Source organism: Phyllostomus hastatus, unplaced genomic scaffold, assembly GCF_019186645.2.
Source record: "Phyllostomus hastatus isolate PE091 unplaced genomic scaffold, TTU_PhHast_1.1 phas_scaffold_345, whole genome shotgun sequence".
NCBI lineage: Eukaryota > Metazoa > Chordata > Mammalia > Chiroptera > Phyllostomidae > Phyllostomus > Phyllostomus hastatus.
The window spans coordinates 24,855,006-24,872,151 of NW_025334024.1; the positions used below are offsets into that span (position 1 = coordinate 24,855,006).

At 46.7% G+C, this 17,146-nt stretch overlaps 1 protein-coding gene across 1 annotated transcript; it reads left to right on the plus strand.

Annotated features, from left to right (window-relative positions):
* The first annotated feature begins 106 nt into the window (after positions 1 to 106).
* NUDT21 (nudix hydrolase 21) lies at positions 107 to 13,388 on the plus strand. The gene is made up of 7 exons (XM_045819125.1): positions 107 to 359; positions 3,287 to 3,487; positions 4,327 to 4,390; positions 7,780 to 7,869; positions 11,144 to 11,219; positions 11,789 to 11,903; positions 13,114 to 13,388. Exons 1-7 carry the CDS (start codon positions 244 to 246, stop codon positions 13,133 to 13,135), a joined length of 684 nt encoding a protein of 227 aa, XP_045675081.1. The 5' UTR covers positions 107 to 243; the 3' UTR covers positions 13,136 to 13,388.
* The last annotated feature ends 3,758 nt before the right edge of the window (positions 13,389 to 17,146 follow it).

The window sequence follows — 17,146 nt, forward strand, 5'->3', positions numbered from 1 at the left end:
AGAACTCCAGATATTGCGGCCATCCACCAGCGACGGTTCCAATGGTGCTCGGCCTGGCTGGCCAACGCCTCTCTACTTCCTGCCGCCAGAGGTTCTGGATGCACTTCCGGTGTGCGTGCACCTTTCTCTGCGCTCCCACGTTAATGGCGGGCGGCGGCTGCTGAGTGGGACGCAGACGACCGCTGCCCGCACCGGGAAAGTCTCCCTGCCTTCTCTTTCCGCTCGCCGCCGGTGCTCGCCAGCATGTCCGTGGTACCGCCCAATCGTTCGCAGACCGGCTGGCCCCGGGGGGTCAACCAGTTCGGCAACAAGTACATCCAGCAGACCAAGCCCCTCACCTTGGAGCGCACAATCAACCTGTAAGTGCGGCCCGGCCTTCCGGCGCTGCTTCCACCGACTTACCTTTCTAGGGAGCGTTGCTAAAGGCTTCAATCTCCTTTCCGGCGCGCCCCTGGCCCTCGAAGCCTCCACGCCTCCCCCCGCCCGGACTCCCGCTCCTGAGCGCGGGCCTTTCCAGCTCCTGCAGACCCCTTGTTGTCCAGCGCCTAGGCGTTAGCGTCCTACTTGAGAGGGTTTTCCTTTTCCGGAAAGAAGGCTTCTTCCCAAGCCCTGGATTCAGTCGTAGGAAGAACATTAGTTTGCTTTGAACTCTTTCTTTCCTCCACCTGCCCAGAGATAACCGCAAAACGCGGTGCTTGCTATTCTAACAGTAAGCTTTCGCGATCTTGCTACATTGGCATTTTTCTCTTAACCGCTATACGGCCTATCAGCTCATCAGCATACGTTTTATTGTTGTGCTTCGGGCTATCTGGTCTGCGCTGTGCATGGACAAGTCTTCTCTGCCTCTACTCAGTGGGAGCATCCAGGCGCCCCGTAGGCCCCCGCTTGGGAGGTTGGATGCTGTTAGGGTTGGGCTTTCAAACCGTGGAGGGGTCTACAGTGTAACCCAGGGAACCCACTGGGGCTGCGTTGGGTTATCTACACCTTTGTGTTTAAGCACCAAAAGCCATTGCATTTCGAGTTCACTCTCACAAGTAACCTCGCTAAGGCAGGTGACTGGCATTTGGGCTGTGTCTTCTTGCTCAAGTACTCGACAGTATGCTTTTTTATCTTAGGGTTCCTAAGGGTTTGTGAGGCACAGGGATGCTGGCTGGCCCCAGTGGACGAAGGTAGCCTTTTAATTCTGGCCCGTGTTTAAAAGGTGCACGGTTAACTGATGATAGTGGTGTTTTTATAGGACACTCTTGGTGTGTTCTGTTTTACTTTCAAACAAATGCATTTTCCCCCTCAGAAGCGATTTGAAATTGAAAGGGTGGCTATTGCTTTGTTGGCAAAACAGATGCTGGTTAGAAAATTTAAATAAAAAAAATTCTAGCTGTGTGAAATCTGAAATTAGTAGGGAGTTGCATGTATGCAAGTGAATAGCTATTATATTGACATAATAACATTTTAACTTCACATAGCTCCTTTTAAAAATTCTGGTAAGATTCCCATGAGGTGGGAAAGGCAGATGTTCCTCTTTTAAAAAATATGGAAGTGCAGCTTCCGGATCATGTTTGGTGGTGATTGGTCCAGGACCCACAGCTCCCTGGCAGTTTGCCTTGATTATTCGACCCGTTTGCCTTCAGCCGTGATGTGAAAATGTTTTAACCTTCACTCCATCAAAGTTACTGGCTGATAGATTTACAGGACTTTTCCTCTCCTAGATAAGTACAGTATTCAGAAATAATCGTCGTGTTGTAGACGCAGCTCGTGTGTGAGTAACCTCAATCGGAGAACAAGTCCTGTCTCCCTCAGTGTTTTCTTTCAGAAAAATACTGCACCGATGCCCACTTTGTACCAGGCACTGGGCGTAATGCTGGGTGAACAGTGGCGAGGAAGTAAGATGTCGTCCCTGCTTTATAAAGCTCACAGTGTGATGGAAATAATATGTGTGTGTCCCAGCTGGCACCGATTTGACAGCTGAAAATGACATGTCACGTTGCTTGCTTGTCTCCTTGATGATGTGAGAGCTGGCTCTTGTCGTAGAGATGTGCTACAGCCATCCTTAGTTCTTCATAGCTTCATTTGTGAGAACTGAGTATCTATCTAGATAAAGCATTCTAAAAAACTGCCCGGCACACAGTGCCGTGTGAGGTTGCTGCTGCTAATGATGATACCAGCTTCAGCATCGGAACTACTGGGGAAGGTCTTTCTGAAAATCTTCAACGCACCCTGGAAATGGTGTGTTTAAGAGCTGCTTCATTTAGTCTTAGAATTTGGCTTCTGGAATGAACTTTTTAAAGTTTTGGCAACATTGATTTGTTCCCCTTCCAAGAATAGAGTGGGTTAGTCATGTAGTTACTGATTTTAGGTCAAGGAATTTTTATAAAGTAGATAGATACCTTGGGGATAGGCAGTGTGGGCAAAGCATTCTTCTTACTCAAAGACTTACTGGAATTGTAAGTCTTAGGATTGAAGAGTTAGAAGGTGATATGTGTGATAGAAATATAATTGTGGTAATTTAAATTATTTTTAAGGAAAATTTTGATCTTTATTGGGCAACGTGCTGAAAACTGCCTTCAGCAATATGAGCCATATTTTGAATTCTTGATAAAGGAGGAGCAAATACTCAGATTAAGCATGGTGGGCAGAAGACTTCATGAGGAGGGGGAAGACTAAGGATAATGAATGAAATAAATGCAGAAGGCTGAAAAGGTTTTAGAGGGGAAAGAAAAGTGTATCTGGAGATGAAAGGGGAGTGGTCCAGGAAAGGCTAAGGGTAGTTGACTAGGAGAATTAGAGAAAACGGGAGAGATGATGGAAGCGATGGCTGCACCTGTAGAAAAAGAGATTAGCCATTAGTGCCCGTAATTAGTAGAATTTCTGATTAGGTTAGCAGTCAGAGGAGCCGGAAGGGACACTAGCCAGCCTGGCAATGCTATTACACTAGCCACCACCAGATGTCCAGATCACCACTTCTGTAAGCATTTAAGGGCCTTAAGGATAGTGTTACCTGCGCTTGAAAGTTCAAGTGTAGAATGACAGGCTTGATCTAATACAAGCTCTGGCTTTAGAGTCCCAAGTCCTGGATTCTAGTCTCTGTTGTCTCATTAACTAGTTGTGTAACTCTGGACAAATCCTAAGGCTCTGAGTACAGTATGTACACTTTTCACCAGAGAGAGAGAGAGAGAGTGTGTGTGTGTGTGTGTGCGCGTGTGCGTGTGTGTGTTTAATGTGGTTGCTGTCTGTGGTGGTAAATGATGGTCTCCAGTTCTCACATGCAGCGTTTGTCTTTGGATCACAGGTACCCTCTCACCAACTACACTTTCGGTACAAAAGAGCCCCTGTACGAGAAGGACAGCTCTGTTGCAGCCAGGTTTCAGCGCATGAGGGAGGAATTTGATAAGATTGGAATGAGGAGGACTGTGGAAGGGGTTCTGATTGTCCATGAGCACCGGCTACCCCATGTGCTCCTGCTGCAGCTGGGGACGACTTTCTTCAAACTGTAAGTGTCGGGGGAATTTACCGCAGGGCAGCTCTAAATGGGATTGCTGTTTTAGGCAGCTTTGGAGTAGAGTTTTAGCGCCAGGCATCTGTCTCAACAAACAGGGCTGTTCTGGGGTCTTGAGAAAGAGAATGGCACAAGTAATTTTTCTCCAGGGCCGTGGTCTTTCATTGCCCAACTAGAAGTCTGCGTGTTTCCATATGTTGTTGACGTTAATGACGGGGCTTGGTAGGAGCCCTGCTAAACAAAGTGATCCCAAGTTCGGTTACTAGATGTCATCGTAGCATTACTAAAAACAGTTGATGTTATTTCTTTGGATGAATAGCGTTTTCTATTCTTAAAATGGCTTGTATTTTTATAGATAATTATTTAGCTTTACCATTTAAGCTCATGAATTTCTCGATATACATCTAGTTCACAACAATTTGAACAAATTGTACCAAAAGAGGTCTCAAATATTTAGACTGGAGTTCTGGGAAAATGCCCCGTTCTTCTGACTTAAGGAATGTGTGGTCCATTGCTCTGTGGACACTTGTGGAGCTCACTAACGCCAGATAGCTTCCAGGAAAAAGGGATTGGGGTGGACTGGTGGTCAGCAATTATGTAACGTTTGTATTATGGCACAAACTTTGTTTAAAATTAGAGTTCGTGTTACTCTTAGTCTGGCAAATTAACACGGATTCAGCTTTCTGTTTCTAGCACGTTCTTCTCTCTCCCTTTGATTGCCTCATCGTGTGACACTGAAATGTGTGTTTTCAGTTACTTGACAGAAAAAAGTATTACTGTCTTCTCCCCGAATTGCATTACACTGAAAGCTGAAATTCTTAACCTTTATGCAGACCTGGTGGTGAACTTAACCCAGGAGAAGATGAAGTTGAAGGACTAAAACGCTTAATGACAGAGGTATTTTTCTATTTCACCACTTCGGCGGTTTTATTATTGCCCGTGTTGATACCATCCACTCACTGGATGATTAGGCTTTTTATGTCTTGTGAAAAGGATAACTTTATTTTGAATATTTACTTTTCAATAAATAAAACTTAAATCCCAGAGTGTTAGTATGTACAATGTTTATTTTCTACCAGTTGAACTTATGCTTACTTTATCTTACTTGTTTTCCCTAAATGTTTATGTAACAATAATGGATAATAAAAGCCAACATTTATTGTGCACTTGCTGTACTAGGCAGTGTTTTACGTGCAGTAATTCCTTTGGTTGTCACAATAGCTCTAGGAAGGAGGTACTATTATTAACTCAATTTTACTGATTAAAAAACTAGGGCAGAGAGAGCTCGGGTAACTTGCTTGATGCTATACGGCCAGTGTATCGTGGAGCTGGAGCTGTGAGTGCACGTCGTTTTGTTCCATAGTAGGCCATGGCCATGCAGAACTTTGACAAGAGAATGATTTCTGTTATATACCTGTTTTCGTTTTTGCACGTCAGTCTGCTGGTCCACTTACTTGGGCATTCATTGGTTGTTTCTGGTGTGTGTCCCGGCTGCAGGTGGAACCTGCAACCATGACGTATTGGGACGATGCTCTAACCAGCCGAGCCCCTGGCCAGGGCTTCAGGTGCACCACTGTTCAGAAGTCAGTCTCGTGTCTGCCTCTGAGGGCTTGCAGCCAAATGCATAGAATCTGGAGGTTTTTGAGATTATGGGATGTTTTTGATATGAGATACTTCTCTTTTTTAGCATGCAACCTACCCTCTCCTTTAATTACAAAACTAATATATATTCTTTGCAAAAATCTTGGCAAATGCAGAAAAGTAGAAACAAAACTAGAGTAATCTGTAATTCTGCCACTTTGACCTGTTGTTCTTTTTAGTAACTTTTAAATGCATTGTCACTTTTAAATATTGTGCTGTTCTTAGATACCCATTTACATGTGATAGCTCAAACCTACCTGTTTACCTTAGCTCCATCTCAGAATTCCACCAAAAAAGCAGTAAAGGGATTTTAAAAGGATATAAATCCAGTAGGGCCGAGGGAGTGCAAGATTAGACAACAACAAAGATTTTTGGAAGCTGGGAGACAGGTAGGCAAACCATGACTGGCATAGAAACCTCAGCCCAGCAGGAGGGCAGCGCAGAAGCCAGCCTGCAGGACCCTGGGAAGGCCAGGGACTGGGGGCGCCTGGTGCCTGAGAAAGTGGGGCCGTGTGTGGGCTGAAATCAGGGTTGGCTGACAGTCTGTCCGGGATGTATTTATATACCTGGATCTTCTCCCCCACTCTGTACAGTTGGGTCATATCTGGCTGGTGATTGAGTCTTTGTAGACATTGAGTCAGAAAACATTAAGCAGTGAAAAGGTTGAGCAGGGAGAATAAGTGAAAGTTTACATCCTGAATAGCGAGACTTTGGGGCTTTTCCTACCAGGTTTATAGTTTATTGACAACTAGTTTTACCCCAGGCTGAAGGTCAGAGGTTTTGTTTCTGGAGACAGTGATTGAACAGTATCAAAATCTCTCCAGATGGATGACATTTGGGAGTCTTCCGAGGAATTAGTGTAGTCCTAGCATCAAACTCCCAGAGGTGACAGTTAAGCATCTTCTTGCTTTACCCATATTTGTAAGCAGATAACTAAGTATCACCAGGCTTTTAGAGAAACCTGCTTGACAAGAAAGATCAGAAGAAGCAAAAAGAAGCCACCAGAAACCGAATGGAGAGATCAGTCAAGTCCCAGTTAGTATGCTTGGCGTGACAAAGAAGACAGTGCACCTGTGTAACAGTGCGCCATCGAGACAGGCAGCCAGCCCTCGCCAGTGTGGCTCGGTTGGTTGGAGCCTCTGGTACGCGGAGAGGTGGTGGGTTTGAGTCTTGGCCGGGGCACTTACAGGAGGCAACCAATTGATATTTCTGTCTCTTTCTCTCTAAAAGCAATGAAGAATGTCCTTAGGTGAGAATTTAAAAAATAAAATAGTAAAAAGATAATTCAAACAATGAAAAAGAACTCATGAGTATTACAAAAAAATTAGTGGAATGAAAAATTCAGTAGTTAAAAGACTGAATTTAAGAAATCTACCAGAAAGTAAAATGAAAAGATAGACCATAGGTAAGAAAAGGTAAAATTAGTAGATCTTTCTAGAAGGACCAGATTAAACCAGACTTGACTGTTGAACCATGTGAGCGTGAGAGGGCGCTGCCTGCCCACACAGTTTAAAGTCCACCTTGAACTTTGGACTTCCCTTAAACCTAACCGACAGCCTGCTGTGGGCTGGAGGCCTTCCTGGTTACATAAAACAGTTGACTCTCGCATGTTTTGTGTGATGTGTGTTATGTACTGTATTCCCGTGTGAAGTAAGCTAGAGGAAAGAAAATCATAGAGAAGAGAAAACACATTTACAATGTTTATTGAAAAAATCTGCATGTAAGTGGAACTGCATAATTCAAACCCGTGTTGTTGAAGGGTCCATTGTACAGATGAAGAGGACAGAGGAAGGAAGAGTTTGCGAAGTGATAACTTAAGAAAATTTCCCAAACTCGAGGAGTGTGAGTTTTCAGACCAAAGGGAACTACCGGTCTGCCCTCTGTAACGAACGTTAAAAGATTTGTGCACGGTCACATCATGCAATTTAAGTCAGCGAGGATAAAGAGAAAGCCCTAAAAGCTCCCACAGTGGGTGGGGACAGAGACATGGGTGAAACACAGGCACCAACATCAGAAACGGCGTTGACTCACCAGAAATGACTCTGGGAGCTAAAAGATCGTGGAACATTCCTTTATAAACCTAGGGAACGTGATTCCTACCCTAGAATTCTCTGTCTAATCAAACTAAATCAAGTGTGTGTGTGTAAAATAGTTATTTCCAGCATACAGGGTCTCTAAAACTGTGTTACCTCTTACACGGTTTCTCAGGAATAAGAGGGTGCTCAGCACCAAAATAAACTGGGAAAGGAGACCCAGGATTGGGAGTGGAGAGCGGAGAGAGGCGAGGGGGAGCCTGGGGCCCTGCCGGCTGTGGGCAGGGCTGCGCGTCTGCCGATCCCAGCAGGATCGCAGCGGGGTGTCTCTTAGGGAGACTGAAGTTAGTAGGACAACTGACGTTTGAGTTGGAAGAAATGTAACCTCTGTGGACAGCAGGGATGAGTTAGTGACCTCGAACGAAGTGAAATGCAACAGTTATGCGCTCCCCCCCCAAAGGGGTGCTTGGGATTGCAGTTTCTGAACGCTCTGCTGTCCACAGGGGAAGCGTGCCTCTGTTAGGAGCACTGCCAGTAAAGTTCTCTCGTGGCAGAAGGGTGTCGGGCACGCGTGGTTCCTCGTTCACGGGCTGTGCCTCTTCCTTCCGACAGATACTAGGCCGGCAGGACGGAGTCCTGCAGGACTGGGTCATCGACGACTGCATCGGGAACTGGTGGAGGCCGAACTTCGAGCCCCCTCAGGTCAGTGTTCGGGGCGCGTGCTGGGCGTTCGGGGCGTGGGAAACTGATTGACCTCTAGCCGTTTAAGGAGGTTAGGTAGAATGTGACTTGAAATTTCCTTTTCACCTCCTTAATTTAGATAAAAAGTGAAAAAGCAATGCAGTTTTTCCTTCAAAGGAAAATTTCAAATATATACAAAAGTAGAGAGAATAGGAAAACTAAATACACCCCCGTACCTGTCACCCGCCTTCAGCGGTCAGCGGCTCCCTGTCAGATTTCACCGCCCTGCCCCACTCCCCTGCCCTCGCCTTAGAGTTTCTGGAGGCAAATCCTCGATATAATTTCAGTCGTAAATATTCCAGTGCATGTTTCTGAAAGATAAGGATATTTTTTTTAAAACCGCAGTAGTATTATCATAATAAAAATAAGAAGTAATTCCATAATGTCATTAAACACGTAGTCAGTGTTCACATATCCTTTATGGTTTCGAATGTTGTTATTTTGTTTTTATAATTTATTTGAATTAGGATAGTCTTTTAAGTCTTTTTATATCTCCAGGTTGGTTCCCCGTCCTTTTTCCCTTGTCACTTCCTTGTTAATGGAAACAGGCTATTGAAAGTCCTTAGTGTTCCCATGGTGGTTCCTTCCCCTGCGGTCAGCGGATGTGCTGCTCCTGCTCCCCTCTGCCCTGTCAGTTGGTGGGCAGTTAGCCGCTGGGTTGGATTTGGGCTCGGTTTTGGGGGAGGGGGAACAAGGCTCGTCAGACGTGGGACATTGCTCAGTCATCGTTGCCTAACGTATTACGCCAAGACTTAGCGGCCTGAAACAGCAAACGTTCATTATCTTAGTTTCTCAGGGTCAGGCCTCTGGGGGCTGCTTAGCTGGGTGGCTCTGGGTCATGGTGTCCTGGGGGGTGTTGGTTGAGTTGTCGGCTGGGGTTGCGCTCTCTCAAGGCCGAGGATTCGATTCCAAGCTCACACGTGTGTCTCAGCCGAGCTTGCGGTTCCTCCCGGGCTCTTGGACTGGGGGCCCCTCAGCTCCTTCCTGGCTACTGACCCAAGGCCTCCCCAGCTGCCACGAGAGCGTCTTCACAGGGCAGCTCCGGGGAGACAGCTGGCTTATCCCGAAGTGTGTGATCCAGGAACTGGAGACAGTGGCGGAAAGAGGGCCCAAGTAGGAAGCCGCAGTCTGTTACAACCCAGTGCTGGTGGTGACACACTGTCGTCTCTGCAGCGTGCTGTCGGGGGCACAAGCCACATAGTGTACGTCATGGGAGGGGACCACGCAGAGCTGTGCATACCAGGAAATGGACCGCTGGGGGTCCTTTCAGAGGTTGGCCACCACGGGTGGTTTTGTGTACTCCCATCAGGAGCTTTACAATGGCTGGCCGTCTCCTTTTCATGTTGATAGCTCCTTGATGATAGTGTCCTGGATCTTTAAATACCTTAGAATTGTGATCCTTGGGTAAGGAGAAACTTCCCTCATCAGCTACTTGATTACCCTGAAGCACAGTTTGTGTAGGAAAGAGTAGATGCTGCTTTTCTTCTGCCTAACAGTTTTCAGAAGATGGAATTAGTTCCGTGGTATCCTCCAAGATTGGACTTGACTCCAGCGTGAGAATAAGACAAAGACTTGGGTGTAGGTGGTGTGTTTGGGAGGTGATCCCAGGAAGCAGCAGAGCTCGGGGAGGGGAGACCAGAAGCCGCAGTGGTCGAAAGAAGGAACATAATTGATCTTATTACAGCTGAGGGCACCTGGGGCGGCCCTGCTGAGGGCCCACGGGGAATGCACCTCGGAATTGTCCGCAGGAGGAGGCATGGAGAGCCATGGGCGCTTAGCCCTAATGAGATGGGGGTGTGTCCACTCGCTTGCACTTCCATGTGGAGTCTGAGCCCTGGGTGGGTGGGGGACTCCCCAGGCTTAGGAAATGCCTTGAGGCTGAAAAGCACAGTGGGCCAGTGGCAGCAGGGGGGTGCTGTCAACACTTTCAGACACAGCTGCCCTGAAATCCGGCCTGTGAGGAGAAGCTGATGAGAGGTACGAAAAGCATCTTTTTCAGTGACCTTCTAAAGTGTCATTTGACCTCATGGATTTAAACATGTTTAATGTATTTTAATCCATTGTAATGATTGCTGTTACTGGTGCATAAATTTTCCTGTCTTTGGCCAATGGGATACTTGAAAATAGATGCCGAATTCTTTTGACAAGGGTCTGTGACTTCGATAGCTTCTTTGCATGCCAGGACGTTCCAGGTCAAGAACTGCACAGAATGTCGGCCAGTCAAAAGGTTATTCTGGCTGCCCTCTTTCTTGTGCCTCCCCGCGGAGCCGAGGGGCGGGGAGGGGGTGTGGTGGAAGCTGGTGCCGGTGCGCACCGCCTGAGAATTGTGTCGGCTGTACGGAAGCAGAACTTCATCTGGAAATGGAGTTCTTGCTCCAGAGATGCCCAGAACAGTAACTGTAAACTTACTTTGAGCCTCCCTTGATATACCTGGGAAACGCTCAGTAATGGCCCAGAAGTTCTAAGTGCTGTCCTTCACATCCCCTACCGTGAAGGGGGTCGGTCCTAGGACAGTCGCCTTAGTGCACTGAGCCCTTGTCTTGGCTCTGGTGGTCTGGGATGTAACCTACGGGTGATGGCGAACTGGAGTACTGGCCAGGTGTCGGTGGGACGGGGGCGCACGCCGCCTTCCTGTGTCCGTCCGTCTGTGTGGGCACAGCCGCCCCCACGGCGAGGCGGGGGCCGGAGAGGAAGGGCACACCGGGAGCGGAGCGGGTGTTCTGAGCAGGAGGAAACGGGTGATGCTGGGCAGTTTGCTGGGCTCACGGTTTGGGAACTTCTGTTGCATCCACATCGGGATTCTAGAATATTTAACTTCGTAACAATACTTTAAAAATAAAACAAAAACTTTTTTAAAAGCACTATTTAATATCAGACTTTATCATGTTATAAATCTCTTAAGCTGTACATAAGTCTTTTGTATACCTGTTTGTCTAGAATGGTTGAATAGGGCATTGTTTTGTGTTAACTGAAGCATTTCTTTGTTGGTAAGTAGAAGGCCGGATCGGATTCTGCTGCGCTCAGCAGTTCGCACTGTGCCGGCGGGGGGGGCAGCGTGGGATGAAGCAAAGTCACAGGATACACGTTAGAGCAGAGCTGCGTTGCGTTACGGGGGACTGGGTCTCAGAGGGACGGCATTCGGGCCTGAGGTCCGAAATGGGGAGCTGGTAAGCAGAGGCGTGGCGGCGTGCGGGACGCCTTGGTAACGAGAACTTACTCTCTCTTGTCGTTGCAGTATCCGTACATTCCTGCACATATTACAAAACCGAAGGAACATAAGAAGTTGTTTTTGGTCCAACTTCAAGAGAAAGGTAAGTTGCTTTGATTTTGAATGCAGCTATCTGAAGACATTTGTGGGGGAATTTCAAGGATACCTCTGTTTGTTTTTTCTTCAGGTTCCTTGAATTTTTGGATTTACTGCAATATCAGAAACATGCCATGTTTAAACAGAATTCCTTCGTTTTTCTCACAGACCTACCAGTCATGCACTACGGGGTGGGGGATTAACTTTAGCTGGAGCCTTAAGCACTACGTTACTTTTCATAACTGTTTAGCTGCTGGTATTGATTTTCACAGTGGAATGAACCGAAAATTGTAGGAGAGGGATGAATTGACTTTTTTAAAGTAGCATCTTTAGGCTTGTTGTTCATTTTCACAACTTATATGGTGCTCTTGGTAGTTAACAGCACGGATCTCTGTAGAGGGTGGTTCCAAAGTTCTCACTGTGGACTTTGCTTAAAGTACAGAACCAACATGTATTCACGGGAGTTATTTTTTCCACAAACGTTCCTCAAAGGTAAAGTTGATGATTACAAGTGAAGGGGAAGCTGTGATTATATAAGGAATTAGCAAAAATGAGTCCTGTTTTGTTTTGTTCCAGCGTTGTTTGCCGTCCCTAAAAATTACAAGCTGGTGGCCGCGCCGCTGTTCGAGCTGTACGACAACGCGCCGGGGTACGGGCCCATCATCTCCAGCCTCCCGCAGCTGCTGAGCAGGTGCGTGCCGCGCTCTGCGGCCGGTTCGTCCGCTCGGCCGGATGCGCAGTGCTCCGAGCCCCCGGGGAAGGGGCGGTTCAGGGATTTAGGTCTTTAAGGAAGTTAAGGCAGTAGGTGGACCCTTAGGTCATGTGCAAGTGGCCCTCACGTGCCATGACATTCTGGTGTTTGTGTGACTCTTCCTCCCAGATTTGGTGCTCAGCACAGGGGGAGCCTGCACTTAAAGAAGGGAAGGCAAAACAGTAGTCGGTCACGTGCGGCGAATACGAAGGGCGCTGTCTACATGAAAGTGTGGAGATTCAGTCTCCTGGTAGAACACATTTTCTTTCTGGAAACTACTGTATTTAGGCCCAAATTGGGGCATGTGGGACTAAGTCCTGAATTTTTATATGGAGTTTGATATATTTTTTAAGGCAGAGCTATGAGAAATGCTGACTTAGGCTGGTCGAGCTCCTTGGAGCCAGCCATGGCGAGGCCTCGCCAACCAGCAGGGTGGTCAGGCGTGCGGACTCCGGTCACGGTTGGGTCTGGTCGCCGCCTGCAGCACTGCTGGCAGCGTGACCTCGGACAGGTGGCAGCACCTCTCTGCTGTCCTCATCTGTAAATGGGGATGGTAGTCCCTGCTTCATAAAATTATGAGCAATTAGTGAAATAACACATACAAAATGCTTGTCCTAGTGCTAGGCACCTGGTTAGTGCTTAATAAATGTTAGTTTAAAAATAATTCCAGCGGTGATTTTGCTTTCTGTGAAAGCTAGTTGAGTAAAATTGGTCTTTCTTTGTTGCACTCGTCATACTTCACTGTTCACTCCTCTGCTCTGGTCTGCCGATGGGCCGCATCGTCAGAAGCTGCAGGGTGGGGGTGGAGGGAGGCCCTGTTCCTCATGCGTTTAGACTGCCTGTCAGGTCGGGAGCTGTGCCGAGCGGTCAAGTACAGTGGAGTGTGGAAACTCGTCCTTCCCTCGGGGACTTGGTAGTGGGCAGTTAATCACACTGAGACTTTTTTATTGAAAGTATTCAGCAGCATTGTTATTTAATGTATAGGATGTAACAGGTGAGAGAAAAGTGTTTCTTAGTGTAGAAAACGCCAAAAAATGTCAAGTTGTCAAGCGGAAGTAGAAATGTCCAAATACATTTTTTAATCATTTCCAGTAGAAACTATGTAAATAATTCTGTTTTTAATAAGACTGTTGTTCTTTTTAAAATTCAGGTTCAACTTCATATACAACTGAGTCCCCGCGCGGTGGAGAAGCGAGAGAAGCCGTCCCTGTGAGCACAGCCCTGCCCAGCGCACGAGAGACGCAGCAGGAAAGGGCGGTTTCTTTCATCTCTCTCCCAGCCCCTCGGTGGCCACCTGCTCTCTGGCGTTTGGATAGTCGAGTTGACATGGAGAACTAGATAGTGGTGTAAACGTATGTGATGATGTTTGACTTGCTTTTGTTTCTACTCATACATTTTTGTACATTAAAAGAAAGTGGACTTCTATTTGTTTTGTTTTTTTTATTTCACATTAAACTTGAAAAATTCTTACAGGTGAGAATCGTTTTTTTTTCTCACCCCCAGCCTGGCCAAGGGTCAGAGACAAAGGCAGGGTTAGAGCAGTCGAGTGTACGGGGCCCTTGCTCTGACACCACTCGGGGAGTGCACTCGAACCATGCTGGAGAGCGCTGTGGTGGGGATTTCCTGTCACTTTGGGAACTGGATTTGCTTGAGTGAGTCCAAGGGGCCACTCCTGTCCCACGATATGCACTCTGATGAGTTACGTTACAGCAGAGCTCCCGGTAGGTCACCGTCCGGGACATCCTGTACCGGTTCAGCCAGCCCTTAGTTCACAAGCAGTGGGCCTTAGCATACGGGAAACCATTCGAACGGACTCGGTCTGGGAGAGTCCCGGGGTGGTACAGAAAGAGACGGACCTAGAGTTCATTTAAAGCGTTTTTTCTTCACATAATGGGGGTGTTAATTATTTGTGCTGTTCTGAATTTTGTGTCTTGGTATGCCTAGGGCCACGATAAAATGGTGATTTGTGAAGGTAGTTTCTAAAAGTGGGTCAGTTAGGTTTTGAACTCTTAGATTGCAAAGTTGGTTTTTTCAATTAACTTGAATTTATATTCACGGAGATGAAAATTTGATTTTAGCAAGTGACGCCAAACCTTTTCAAAAATATACGGGGATAATGTGAAATCTAAAAAAAGGATGCAGGACAGATTGTTGTGAACCTAAGGAGAAAACAACAAATTTTAAAAACTTAAAAATACTGCTAAATGAGTGTCAAATTTAAAGGAATAAAAGGAGTCTGAGAGCGAAGGAGTTGGCCGGCTGCGCCACTGCCTAAGGGACAAAAGTCCCATGCACCTTACCGCAGACTGGTGGGTGGTGGGCCCTGTGTACAGGGAATCTGTAGGAAACCGCTGCTTAAGGAAGAGAGGTGGGTGTCACCACGTGTTTAGCAGAAAGGGACTTCTGGTCAGTTCTTAACAGCTCCACGGTGCTGATCGCAGGGCTGTTCTGAGCACCGGGTGACGTGAAAGGTGGATCGTGCATTTTTCCCTGTTTGGACTTGAGAAAGGCTGACCAAGAGTGCCTGAGCATTGTATTTCTAAGCGTCCAAGTTCGTCCAGTTGAGGTCCCGCCGCACTGGCACAGGGCTGCCTGTCGGGCGGTGACTGTCACTGCGCCCCTGCTCCAGTTGTCGGTGAACTCCAGACTCCAGAGCCAAAAATGACCAGTGTTTCCTTTGAAAAAGCCACTGGTTCTGTGTGGCTAGTCCTTCTCCCTTCAGGGGTATCAGCCCTGTCCTCTGGTTTAGTTAGCGTGTTACTAATTTATTACACGTTTATTGGTTAGCTCACTGATGAGCTGAGTCATAACAGCTTGGGGAAGGCAGAGATGGAGACGGCTCGATCCAGCCCACCTTCCACGATTGTTCCTGGGCTCCAAGTGAAAAGCTACAGTGAGCACCTCTCTGGCCATGGCAGCCCTTGCCGTTTGGGGTGGGTGGAAACCGGTGGGCTTTTCGGGGTGTGATTTATAAGGTGCTGTCAGTGAAGGAGTTGAAGGGTCATGTGACTTGAGGTCACTCGTGTACTTTGTAACTTAAGCTTGGACTGAGAAATTCCTTTCTGATTACTGCTTTCCAGTACCAGTGCTGGAGTGAGGCATCTGTACGCACGCTGCACGCTGCGACCTTGCTGAGAAAAGCCTTCGAGTCCAGCCGGCTGGGTTACTGACCTCGGAACGAAGGAGATCTGGTTTTGAATGTAAAATTCATAACACAAACATAGTTTTAAAACTGCCTTTTGAACTGGTTCGTTGTAGTTGTATCCCGACGGTCTTGTTCTGGTTTCTGGAAGGAAACCGGGGGAGTTCAAATCTGAGGCATTCCCGCAGCGTTAGGAGAGGGTGCAGGGACACCACCGTGTAGCACTAAGGTCTGTGGTAGGTAAGGTCTTGTCACACTTCCTCAAGAACTGACGGTTTTCAGTCGTGCCCTCCAGTTCTCTACATACTCAACACCGATTAGTTTTTAAATCAGCTCTCGATTACCTGACATGCTTTTGACTGCCTTCCACGTTCCAGATTTGTTTATAAATGTGAGTGCTATTTTGTATTGTATAACTGCAGTTGCCACGTTATTTTCCCTGGTAATCTAAGGGGGGTGTATTTCTATAAAACTACCAAATGGCACTGGGAAGTATTCAGTCAATGATGGGAAAAAACTAAATGTTTCACCCAAATGCTCTCAATCATATTTAGTTAGCATTGATATTTGAAGAAAAGTGAAGATTTTTTTTTTCCTAAGTGATGACTTGTGAGCTTCTAAAAAGTAGGTAGTACTTAAAATGGCATATGATAGTTCAATGAATTTGTACTTTTAACAGATCTGGCTTTTTATCATTGTCTTACCTTGTAATTAGCATTGTGTGGCTCAGTGACTGTGTTGGATGTTTAAGTGGTCCATTAAGTCAGCATTTGATTTGGCTAAAATGACCAAATTAGTCAGTTTTTTTTTTAATTTTATGATTAATTAGAAGTGAAAGGTACAGGTCCCCTAGAGTCAGCAGGTTGGCAAGCAGTGTCAAATTCTCTTTCTCAGTGACGTGACTCTCACGCTCTCAGGTTTTTAGTGACGTTTTTTTAAGTGCCTGCGCAGTCACTTGAGATGAAATGCTTGGAGCAGCCTTTCCACATTGGCGTTCCTCAGACTTCATGTTACCAGTTCGCAGTGCTGGGGACAGTGGGCACCCCTTGCTGGGACCGTCGCAGAGAGCGAGTGATTCTGTGTGTCACGCGGCCAGAAAGGGCTGAGTCAGGGGTTTCTGACTGCGGTGCAGGTCAGTTTCTGTGGCGTGAGGTTTCTTTCATTTCCCATAATTATCCCACTTGTTTTCTATCACTTCTTATTTTGGTTAAACTGACTCATTTCATGTCCCCTTTGTTGTTTAAATATGTGATAAGAAACAAATATTGTAATTTTCACTTGAGCCATAAAAGACATCTTAATATTAGCTCGTATTATATTTATCAAGACTGTGGAAAAATAGACTAAGTGTAGACTAAGCCAATTTAGCTGTAATTTGTATTGTAGTGATGAGTTGTATTGTCTTACTAGAGATAAATTGGGAAAACGTAGTGTGCTGTTCTGCTGAGATGAAGATTACTACTTATAAACTTGAACTTCTGGTTCCTGTGTTCTCCTCCTAGAGCACAGGCGTCATTTACAGTTGGGCTTGGGGGATTTTTCTCGTGCCAAGTTTTCTCGTGTAAGTTTATAGAAAATACATAAAAGAAACTTTGAAGTTTTGGTTATATTTTTATACTTGGAAAGTAAATGTGTGATTAACATGGTCATTGATCTTTTTTATTTCGTTGTCATTTCAATTAAACATGTGAAACGAGGGCTCTGTGGTTGTACGTGCGGTCTCTAACCTTAGTGCGCCTCTAACCTTATTAGCAGGGCTCTTTGCTGTGTCTGCGGCCCGCCCCTGGGTGAGAGGCGGCTCAGCACGGCGGTGGGGGAGCCTGGAGGCCGGGTGTCCGAGTTGCCTCCCCGTGCCCCCCCCCGCCCCACCCCCCACTCCTGCACTGTGTGGGCCGGAAGTGTTCTGCGCAGGTGCGGCCTCCTGTGCTGGGACCTGAAGACGCATTTGGAAGTTGCCATTACAATTGTGCAAACTGTTATTAACATCACTGGGGACCCAGTTTCTTTATCTGTAGAGTGTTGACTCCTGTAGTTTGAGGGG

Coding starts and splice junctions, on each gene's coding strand:
- NUDT21 (XM_045819125.1), top strand. CDS start 244: ATGTCCGTGGTACCGCCCAATCGTTCGCAGACCGGCTGGCCCCGGGGG. Junction 4,391..7,779: donor TAAAACGCTTAATGACAGAG/GTATTTTTCTAT, acceptor TCCTTCCGACAG/ATACTAGGCCGGCAGGACGG. Junction 11,220..11,788: donor GGTCCAACTTCAAGAGAAAG/GTAAGTTGCTTT, acceptor GTTTTGTTCCAG/CGTTGTTTGCCGTCCCTAAA.